The sequence below is a fragment of the Sparus aurata genome, unplaced genomic scaffold (genome assembly GCF_900880675.1).
Source record: "Sparus aurata unplaced genomic scaffold, fSpaAur1.1, whole genome shotgun sequence".
NCBI lineage: Eukaryota > Metazoa > Chordata > Actinopteri > Spariformes > Sparidae > Sparus > Sparus aurata.
In genome coordinates this window covers 32,578-44,129 of record NW_022045156.1, presented here as the reverse complement: position 1 = coordinate 44,129, position 11,552 = coordinate 32,578, and the positions used below count along the sequence as shown (strand labels likewise).

General features: G+C 43.5%; 1 protein-coding gene across 1 annotated transcript; it reads right to left on the bottom strand.

Annotated features, from left to right (window-relative positions):
- Positions 1-2,159: 2,159 nt before the first annotated feature.
- LOC115578040 (SLAIN motif-containing protein 1-like) lies at positions 2,160-8,953 on the bottom strand. The gene is made up of 4 exons (XM_030410897.1): positions 8,877-8,953; positions 2,811-2,833; positions 2,381-2,729; positions 2,160-2,258 (listed from the first exon to the last, which is right to left on the bottom strand). Exons 1-4 carry the CDS (start codon positions 8,951-8,953, stop codon positions 2,183-2,185), a joined length of 525 nt encoding a protein of 174 aa, XP_030266757.1. The 3' UTR covers positions 2,160-2,182.
- Positions 8,954-11,552: the final 2,599 nt, after the last annotated feature.

The window sequence follows — 11,552 nt, the reverse complement described above, 5'->3', positions numbered from 1 at the left end:
CTGATTACATGTTTTTTAGCAGCATTGTTGGCGCTTGTTGCCAGAAGGGAAAAAACACCTGATTAGTCAAAAACAGTTTATTCAAAATAATAAATATATAAATAAATAAATACAGTATTGTGAAGACTCGTATCATAAAAACTGGCAGCCCTGTTCAGCAGGTTAGTATCACTGGTAGCCTAAAGACAGTGGTTTTATTGCACAAGAGCAACAGGGAGCGACTCCCCCTTGGCACGGACCAAACTCACTCAAATCCAGAAGAAAAAATAAACGACAACCCGCCTTCCCCGAAGAAATTCTGCATAGAATCGGATTGACGACGAGTGAAGACCACCTCCGCTGTTTGAGCTATTCTATGCAGGATCTCAGATTTAAGGTGAAGTTAACAGTTTACTTTTTGGTCAAAACCCCCCATTCAAAATGTTGAGGTAGGCCAGGGCGATAAACCGAAAATTTACCGATACCGACATTTCCGACGATAACCTACGTCATTTTGGCCATGTCGGTATATTCGGTGTCATAGGCATAACATCCACTGGGGACAGGGGACATGTTAGGTCCACTTGATTAATCTACCCCGGCATATACCGATGTGGTTATTTTACATTAATTTGATGGCAAACTCCGCCCGCTGATGCAACACCAGCTATGCCAGGTTAGTAATCAAGTGAACCCACTCTCGCTGTGAGTAGTGGACAGTTTGTGTAATGATGCTGCGTTCAAAGGCTGCAACAGGCCACTGTCTTCGGCCGGGCCGGTCCATTGATCAAACATTTGTGTTTTGTGTTTTTATTCACTCAAAATAATGACTGTATTTCCAGCTACAAAACGCGCATCTCTCTCCTCCCTCCATTGTTGTTTGCATTTGTCTCTCTGCGTGGTCTGACACGTGAGTGTCCTCATGCTGGAAAACGTGACTTCTCGCGTACGTGACGTCAGTCCCGAGACGCAAGAAGAAAGCACATCCGTGAGGGTCGCTCTGTTGAGTACATTCAGTGCGGCACTTGTTGCGTTATTCATTAAGATTTCTGTAGTTCAAACAACTCGCAATTGTAGTACAGAACGTCAGTTATAACAGCCCATGTATTAAACAGTTGTCGGGTTTAAATCGGTCTCGGGCTCATAATTACATTCAATGGGTCGGTCCGGGCTCGGACACAACGTGCACGGGCTCGGGTCGGGCTTGATTCTTAGCTCTATTCGGGTCCAGCCGCGACTTTACTGAGGTTCACCCAGTGTGAGCAGCAGGAGGACGGTCAGCTCACCTCCCAGAACATGGCACTGAATCGCTGGAAACTGATTCAGTGACTGTCATCAAATTACTTAGCATAAATATGTTAATACAAAATAATTGCAGTTCTTTCAATGTCTTCCATGACATGGGGCCCAGTGACTCCAGCAGCAAATTGTATTAGTAAACTGGACGAATGAGACACAGCTATGTTTATTGTACTTTAGTGCTGCCTCTATTTTATATGAATATTAATATGCAAAAATCTTGATTTTTTTTTTCTCATTAGCTTCCATGTCATGTGACCCACTGACTTCTGAAACAGATTCGGTGTCTATCAAAAATATATAATGATAAAGAAAATAATGGTAAAATAAGTTCTCTAATGCTCAAGAGGTTAACATATTATTAAGCAGCAATGTCAACTTCTCTACTATTTTGTCTCATGTCTTAGATTCTGATTCTGAAGTCCTCAAAATGTTTATTTATTTACATCCAACCTCTTCCGCCACCTGCAGTACAACAACGTGATTCAATTTGAAGAAATAAAAAAAGCGAGAAGCGAGAAGTTTAGAATTTGTTTATAAGGGACTGTATATTTTATACTTTTAAACTTGTTCAGTTGTTGTCATTTCAAGTAATCTGTGCTTTTCAGCTGTTCAATCGTGTGCTTATCAGTTGTTCTTAACTACTAAATAAATAATATAAATCTTAACTACAATAGTTTTACAGTCCTTTAAAGTGGCATTTCTGTAAATACACAGGATTTTTTTCCCCTTTTTTTTTAGGTGCGGGGGGGGGGGTTACTTATCGTTCATTTATCGTTATCAAGGTGAGTTGCTCAATATATCGTGATATTGATTTGAGGCCATATCGCCCAGCCCTACGTTGAGGCGTAATGAGTTACCCCAGCCAGCGGGTCAGCCACTGCACTACTGCATCCGGGTCTCATCAGTAGCAGCCGTCTCTCCAGGTGCTGTCACGAAGGGCACTGAGGGTGGACAAGCTCTTTGGAGGAGTCTGTAAACTGAAGAAACCAAGATATAAGTTTAGTGGCCAAAACTCTGGATGGAACTAACCCACACAGGCTGCTAAATAAGAGCTGATGTTACTATCAAAAGACACATTTTGTAAAAGCAAATGTGTCACCTTCGTTTTGGTTGGGCCACCTTGCTGCGAGGGGTGGAGATTGGGGTGCCAACAAAGGAGGCGGGGCGGGGCAGACCGCTGCGGGGCGTGGCCGGGGTCGATGTGGGCGTCCCTCCTCCACCAGGTGGTTTTACTGAGCATTGGGATCCCGCTGCCCACCCCGCTGTTACCCCCAGCAGGGCCGCCGCCACCGCCACCGTTCGGAGACTGAGGCTGGTGGGGGTCGGCATGGAGGCCGAGCACTTGATTGTGGGGCTGACGTAGGCGGTGGCCTTTAACGTTTGACGTGACAAGGAGGTGAAGTTTCCGACGCTCTGGACTCTGTTCTGCAGCTGTCCGGGGGAGGGGACTGAGAGGGAAAAGACAATCAGTAATCCTTTCTGCTGAACAATATTTTAATTAAATTATTAGAGGGGAGCAGGTGTCTTACTGGAGGACTGCAGTCGAGTCAGCCTGGTGGACGAATCAAAACTCTAATAAAAAAAACACAATCCTTTGCTGCAGTAAATAAAGAGCTGCCACACAGTTAAAGTAGTCAGTACAACAGCACAACTTCAGCAAACCTGTTTCTTCAACACGTATGAATGTATTGATTTGTTATTGGATCAGCACACATGAGATCAGATCAGATGAGATGATTGAAAACACGACACATGATCACTGAAATGTTTCTCCTCTGCTAAAGTAGCTGAATATAAAATTCTACTTGTATCATCATCATGTTGTCTCTGTCAGTGCGCTGGTGGAAAGTAACTGAGTACTTTTACTACAATTAGTCATTAAATGAATTTCTGTATTTTTAGAAATTTTATAATATGTGTCCAGGTGAAACTGCAAATAATTAATATTGTTTTCATGCTTTATTAAAAGGAACCAGAACACATGAACTGACATGTAGTCTGTTGATTTGAGATGTGGACCTCCAGAACCTCGTTAGATTGTCCCGACACATTTTAGATGCTTCCTGTGGTTGTTAACAATCATTTACAACAATCTGAGAAGGGTTTTTTTTTTTTTTTACTACAGCAGAGGACAAGCACGAACACCAACATATTACAAGTCACATCAACAGCCAGGAGGCAAAGAGGGAGAGACAACCCCCAGACTCCCTTATGAAATCTCTCCATTTAGTGAGTTTTTGAGTTAAGAGACACTTTATAAACTCTGTGAAGCTGTTTGTGACTGATTCTTCAATATCTGGGCCTTCTTTTGTAAATTCGGCATGTGACTCCCAGTGAGTCACACGCCTCTCATGGTGTTTCTTCCTCAAAATTTAGTTTCATTTCTCTGTATTGGCCGACTGAACCTCCAGCTGAAGGTAATGTAATGAATCTGACATGTTCGACTCGCTAACACAAGCTCTTCTTTTCATTGTTACACCGGAAACAGCACAAAAAGTGAAGCTCGGTTGTTTATTTCTCCAAACTTACAAGTTTAAAGTCGGAGCGCCCGGATACACATCTTCCATTTTCCCGCTGTGTGACGCACTAAACGCGGCTGGAGAGCAGCTGTTGGTGTCGGTGAATAATCTGTGGTTGTATTTACAGTCCAGGACTGATGAGGAGGCAGTAAGAGGACATCCAGGAGTCTGAAGGTTTATTTAATTAATACACATATAACTTCATCACTGAGCAACAGTCAGCAGGAACACGTCGGCTCTCAGTGTTAGTACTTAAAGTGCCCGTTACGTTACTTGAGTATTTCTGCTCCTGATTACTTCTCAGAGGAAGAGATTCTAATTTTTAGGGGAGACCGGGGATGATAGTAACAGTTTTTGTTTGAGCAAGTGTAACTCAGTGGTTGTTGGTGCTAGAGATCTCAAATTTTGACATGTGGTACCCATATTTGTCTGCTGTGAATGACATACACTTGGACTTCTACTACACCATCACAGATTTTGTAAATTAATGTCAAACACAAAGAGGTATGTTGTTACAACCTACCCCAATACCGGGGTGAATTGTAACACTACTTGAGGATGGATGTAACAATTAAACTATTATACTTAAAAAAAGATCTACACTTAAAATGTATGCAAGAACTTTAATGAATAATAAAGAAGGAACCATAAACTTGTCAGAATACAAAAATAACGATACAAAATAAATAAAAAGTACAAGTTAAATACAATAAAAATAAATACAATAAAATAAATACATATATATAACATAAAATAAATAAAATAAAGAATAATAAAGTATAAACTGGTGTCTGTTGTTTGTGTGTTTTGTAGCCTGAAACACGTTAATGTGAAAAAGTATTTGAACAATTGAATTTCTGTGGAACAAACCACTTTTGAACAGTGGGGTGCAAAGCTGCACTAAACACTTAGTAAGTAGTAAAAGGCATTTGAATAGTTGAACTGCCTATTTTGAACAGTGTGTTTTTAAGGTGCAGAGGATAGCAAACTGCCTAAGGCAAATATGTTTAATTAGGTAGGCAGTTGTGGCAAATGTAGTTGTCCTTGCCTGGGGTGCAGTTACAACCATCCCCATGCCAGGCAGCCATTAAAAAGCTAACCATTTTTAGCATTTAGCTTCAAAGCTAGCACAAATGCAACACATCAAATTAAACTAGAGAAACTACTACTTGAGCTTATGTTAGTGAAACAACTGTATCTACAACACAATGGACACTATGCAAAAAATAGTTGTGATGGAAATTTTTACTTTCTTACCTGAAAAATAGTTTTTTGGCTCCAGAACAGACAGTTTTCAACTCAGAGACATGAGGCTTCACCAGTGAGGTCAATTTGTCAGTGTGCATGGACTGTATTGATGACATCACCACAGCTCGTTTCTGATTGGTCAAACTGAGAGTGTTACAACTATCCCTTTGTTACAACCATCCCCAGTCTCCCCTACTTTGCAGATAAAGGTTTTAAATAAACAACAGATGACCAGATTGACTCTTTTAGATTAAAAGATATCAGAGAAACGTGTGTTGACTCCACCACAGCGTCATGACGTCATCTAGTGGACTGATCCAAGTCCAGCAGCTGATGTTCTGACAGGAGACATGACGTCAGTGAGAGACGTCATAGCATCTACAGACAAAACCCACCTGAACACACCTGAGACTTTCATATTGTATAATAACACAACAGGTTATTAGAACAATTTCTGCCTCTTGGTTAAATCAACTTGTCAGTATTTGTTTTTAATCAGTTATTTAAAACTCCAAGCTCCACAGAAAGTCTCCACAGTCATATACAGAAGGAAATTGACTGTTTTTACACCGTTTAAAATGTGATAATGTTTACACTGAAATTAGATAAATAAAATTCAAAGTAAATATTATAAAACATATAATGAGAGATCGTCCTCTGGAGTCACTGGTGTTACCGTGTGACAGAGGTTTTTTATTTTGAAATAAAACTCAGACTGATGACATCACTTTCCTTCCTGCAGATCTGTGAAGACAGGTCCTGGATCAGTCCGCTGTCTCTTTTCTGTCAAAAGACATTTTCACATTTGTCTCCAGATTTCACGTCACTGCTGTGAGCGACTTTATTAGTAGAGACCAGTAAAAAAAAAAACAGAATACAAAGAGATTTAATGACATGATTTAGTTTTGGTTTGATGTCCTGTAGCAGCCATTTAGTGAAATATGTATTAATAGAGCCAGTGAGTTCTGGAATAATGTGCTCTGAGTTTAAATGTTAGAAGAGGAAGTCAACTTTCAGACATTTTGTCCTTCAAGAGTGTTTCTGACCCAAAGGCTGATTTCAGTTGATGTGCAGATGAATGATTTGTGTTTCCTCTCCAGATGAAAGTGTGTGTGAGATGAGCAGCATGAATCAGTGTGAGGACAGAGAGGAGGGAGACCCTCCCTCTAAAACCACTGGACCTGAACCTGGACATGAACCTGGACCTGGACCTGGACCTGAACCTGGACCTGGACCTGGACCTGGACCTGGACCTGAACCTGGACCTGGACCTGAACCTGGACCTGGACCTGGACCTGGACCTGAGCCCAGCTGTGTGTCCTTCAAGAGTGACCGTTCAAAGAATGCGATCATTCATTTCAAACAAGAACATTCCTCAGACAGACAGTAAGTTGTTGTCATGTTGCTCTCTGTTGATGTTTGTCCTCATTAAATCCAGTCTGACCAGTTGTCCTGATGGTCTTCATGTTCTCAGAGTGATGATGGAGGGCAAAATTCACCGTCCTTGTTCTGTGTAAAAATACTTTATGAAGTTCAGCTGAGAATAATATGAAGCTTCAGATGTCTGAGCTCCACAAAACAAGTGGAGATCCTCCAAAGAGTTTTCAGTCTGATGTTCCCGACAGTAAAGTTTGTTATCTGTCAAAATGAATTCATAATCCACAGACTGAAATCATTCAGCTTCATGTCTTATTGAACTCTGCTGTGTTGATCCTTTCCTTGTATGGAGTAAGATCGCTGTCAATAAGACGTGTCCATGATTCTAACATTCGTATTCGTAATGTTAAACTTTTGTGTGCAAATAAAAATGTTGTACACAAAATTCTACTGTCATATACACAAGTCTGAGAAATTGTCTGGGTTAGGATTGTTTTTATGTGAGTATGAATCTAAAAGCTGTGAGTACAAAGTCTTGTGAGCACAACTCTAATTTATACGACTACGAAGTCCTCACTGTGAACACGAATTCAAGTTTTTGGGTACGAGTAGAAAAGTGTTGAAATGAAGTCACGTAGGTCACAGGCAGGTCACAGGAAAAGTAAACGAACCTCGATCACTCCAAACGGTGCATTGTACCTGTCCTCTGTGAGGGGGGCGGGTCAAGAGGCGAGCTGCTGGAATCTGACCGGACCGAGACCCCAGCACCAAGAGGGAGATTTACTGAAACTGTAGCGGAACCACAAGGTCCAAAAGACAAACCATCCGGCACCCAGTGAAGGAAAAGAAGGAAAGAAGAGGAAGACGTGAAGAAGATAGAGGTACAGTAACGTCAATATGATGAAGAGAAAGTAAATTAATAGTTTAATGATCGTAGTTACCATTGTTGTTAGCTTGCTAGCTTACTTTGGACGATAGCAGCATTGTTTAATAATCAATAAATAGCTGAGTCGACGTGTGTTAATGTTACTCCACCTTAAATTCATCAGGGACATTTGGAAAGTTAACGCTAGACCTGTTCAGGTTTTATTTTACAGGTGTCTTTACTGCTAGTATGTCAGTTAAAATGCTAGTAGTTTTCCATCCCCTTTGTAACAGTGTAGATGTAAGCTTTTGGTTTATTGTGTCATAGTTTAGTTTATGTTTGTTAAAGTTTACATCAGTGTTAAAGTGTATTACTGTTAATACTCCACATCTTAGCTTTCCCATATCATTCATAGGAGAATGAATATGTAGATATAGATATAGATATAGATATAGATATAGATATACACTGCACTTGTACTCTGTTTAGACTTAATTGTATTGCAATGACAATAAACTGAATGAATCTCATCACATGTTCATTATTAGTCTTATGTATAGCACCCATAAAGCATCTGTTTTTGTTTTTGTTTTTTTATTAAAATGTAACATGCAGTGGTCACATATACTTCTCTTCTCTCTTCAGATGCAGTTTTAAAGTGACACAGCATCAGGACTAGAGGCTGACTGGACATCTCTTCTGACTAGTTCACAGAGGACCAGTTCAAATAAAAAGCAGTTACACATTTTCCAAAAACAAAGATGGGAGAGTGTCAACATGACTTTTGTAACAGAGTCTTAGTCAATGCTGAAAAAATCAAAAGAAGCTGGCTGATGTACTCAAACAGAAATGATAGCTTGCACTGCTTCTGCTGCTAAATGTTTTCTCCAAAAAAATACAGACTTAATAAGGAAGGACTAAAGGACTAGTAAAATGTAAGCCACTTGTTGAAGGTTCATGAGGAAAGCCAGGAGCACAATACCCACATGGCAACAAGGAGGAGTTGGAGGTCGTTTTGCAAAGTGGCTGACAATAGATAAGAGAGAGATGGCACACTGAGGCTGAGAGATAATATGTTTGCACAGTGCCTTATTTATATTGTATTCTTATCACTTGTTTCTTTCGTCGGTTTTTATTTGGTGGGATATTTAAAATAAATAAAATCTTGAATACATACATGCAGTTTCTGTGTGAGTGTATGAACACTGATTGTGAAATTGATGGCTATGATCTTGCCTAGGGCACCAGATTACTCAGGGCCGGCACTGTGGGTGGAGCTGCCAGCTCAGGTGAAGCATCACAGGTAAAGTCATTAATGTACATATCCAATATTTATTTCATAAAATGGTACCATTTCAAATAATATACAGTTCATGGATTTACAGACTTACTGCTTTAGCTTGCAAGCTAAATTGACATAAATCTGTCCATCATATAAGTCTGGTTTCTGTTCCTCTTTGCTAACCGTCCTCTCGGTCATGTGCATTTGTCTACAAGGAAGCCAGCGGGTAATCAATCAGTGGATAGATGGATTGTATATGGACGTGTATATTGTGTGGTCGTATCTGTCATAAACAAGAGATTACGGGTTACAGGGCGCGTTTGTGTCGCGGTGCTGCAGAGACGAGAGCTGGGACACCGGGTCGGAGGCTCCATTCTCCATGTAACAATTTACAAGTCAATTTAATCAGCACTATTACTCTGAAGCTGTTTAATTAGCGCAAAAATGAACCATAAGGCAAATGTCCCGCATAGTTCATTTTTAGCCTCTTTCCATCTGTGCTCCTCTGATCAGAGCGGCGTCTATAGCAACTGTCTGTTTTACAGAAATTGACACAACTTATCGATAAATTCGTATTTTGATCAACATTATGTCTCAAATTGATTATGTCACATTTTGCAGGTCAGTGCTAATTAACTAGCACAAGCCAACTTCTAATGCTAGTAATAGTAGCACTAATTACGCGTCACCTACATGTCGTTAGCTTGCAAGCTAAAGCAGTAAGTCTGTAAGTCCATGAACTGCATATTATTTTAAATAGTACAATTTTATGAATAAATACTGGACATACACGTTATTGACTTTACCTGTGATGCTTCACCTATGCTGGCATCTCCACTCCACCCGGTCCACTGCTGTTAGCTAAGACTTTGGCACATGCGCGTTTGGAGTAATCGGAGTTCGATTACTTTTCCTGTGACCTGCCTGTGACCTACGTGACGTCATTTCAACACTTTTCTACTCGTACCCAAAAACTTGAATTCGTGTTCACAGTGAGGACTTCGTAGTCATAGAAATAAGAGTTGTGCTCACAAGACTTTGCACTCACAGCTTTTAGATTCATCCATCCATCCATCATTTTCATCCGCTTATCCGGGGCCGGGTCGCGGGGGCAGCTGCCTGAGCAGGGACACCCAGACTTCCCTCTCCCCGGATACTGCCTCCAGCTCTTCCGGGAGGACCCCAAGGCGTTCCCAGGCCAGCTGAGCGACATAGTCACACCAGCGTGTCCTGGGTCTTCCTCGGGGTCTCCTCCCGGAGGGACATGCCAGGAACACCTCCCGAGGGAGGCGTCCCGGGGGCATCCGAAACAGATGCCCGAGCCACCTCAGCTGGCTCCTCTCGATGTGGAGGAGCAGCGGCTCTACTCTGAGCTCCTCCCGGGTGACAGAGCTCTTCACCCTATCTCTAAGGGAGCGCCCTGGCACCCTGCGGAGGAAACTCATTTCGGCCGCTTGTATCCGGGATCTTATTCTTTCGGTCATGACCCAAAGTTCATGGCCATAGGTGAGGGTCGGAACGTAGATTGACTGGTAAATCGCTCTTCACCACGACAGACCGATACAAAGACCGCATTACTGCGGCCGCTGCACCGATCCGTCTGTCAATCTCACGCTCCATCCTTCCCTCACTCGTGAACAAGACCCCAAGATACTTAAACTCCTCCACTTGAGGCAGGAACTCTCCTCCCGCCTGGAGGGAGCAGGCCACCTTTTTCCGGTCGAGAACCATGGCCTTGGACTTGGAGGTGCTGATTCTTATTCCAGCCGCTTCACATTCGGCTGCAAACCGCCCCAGGACATGCTGGAGGTCCCGGCTCGAAGGAGCCAACAAGACCACATCATCCGCGAAAAGCAGAGATGAGATCCATTGGCTCCCGAACCAGATCCCCTCTGGCCCGTGGCTGCGCCTAGAAATTCTATCCATAAAAGTAATGAACAGAACCGGTGACAAAGGGCAGCCCTGCCGGAGTCCAACATGCACTGGGAACAGGTCTGGCTTACTGCCGGCAATGCGAACCAAGCTCCTGCTCCGGCAGTACAGGGACCGTACGGCCCTTAACAGAGGGCCTCCAACCCCGTACTCCCGGAGCACCCCCCACAGTACGCCACGAGGGACACGGTCGAATGTCTTCTCCAAGTCCACAAAACACATGTGGACTAGTTGGGCAAACTCCCATGAACCCTTGAGCACCCTGCGGAGGGTATAGAGCTGGTCCAGTGTTCCACGGCCAGGACGAAAACCGCATTGTTCCTCCTGGATCCGAGGTTCGACTATCGGCCGAATTCTCCTCTCCAGTACCCTGGAATAGACTTTCCCGGGGAGGCTGAGGAGTGTGATCCCCCGATAGTTGGAACACACCCTCCGGTCCCCCTTTTTAAATAGGGGGACCACCACCCCGGTCTGCCAGTCCAGAGGCACTGTCCCCGACTGCCACGCGATGCTGCAGAGACGTGTCAGCCAAGACAGCCCCACAACATCCAGAGACTTGAGGTACTCAGGGCGGATCTCATCCACCCCCGGTGCTTTGCCACTGAGGAGCTTACGGACTACCTCAGTGACTTCGGCTTGGGTGATGGATGGGTCAACCTCTGAGTCCCCAGCCTCTGCTTCCTCTATGGAAGGCGTGTCAGTGGGATTGAGGAGATCCTCGAAGTATTCCTTCCACCGCCCGACGATGTCCCCAGTCGAGGTCAACAGCTCCCCACCTCCACTGTAAACAGTGTTGGTGGAGGACTGCTTCCCCCTCCTGAGGTGCCGGATGGTTTTTTCAGAATTTCTTCGAGGCCGACCGGTAGTCCTCCTCCATGGCCTCCCCGAACTCTTCCCAGACCCGAGTTTTTGCTTCCGAGACTGCCCGTGCTGCCGCACGCTTGGCCTGCCGGTACCCGTCAGTTGCCTCAGGAGTCCCCCGGGCCAGTCAGGCCCGGTACTCCTTCTTCAGCTTGACAGCAACCCTTACTTCCGGGGTCCACCACCG

Excerpts from the sequence above, each read along its gene's own strand:
- LOC115578040 (XM_030410897.1), bottom strand. The coding sequence starts at position 8,953 with ATGGAGAATGGAGCCTCCGACCCGGTGTCCCAGCTCTCGTCTCTGCAG. Across the intron at positions 2,834-8,876 it reads ACAAACGCGCCCTGTAACCC|GCTGACTCGACTGCAGTCCT; the intron begins GTAATCTCTTGT and ends TTCGTCCACCAG. Across the intron at positions 2,730-2,810 it reads GACTCGACTGCAGTCCTCCA|TCCCCTCCCCCGGACAGCTG; the intron begins GTAAGACACCTG and ends TTTCCCTCTCAG.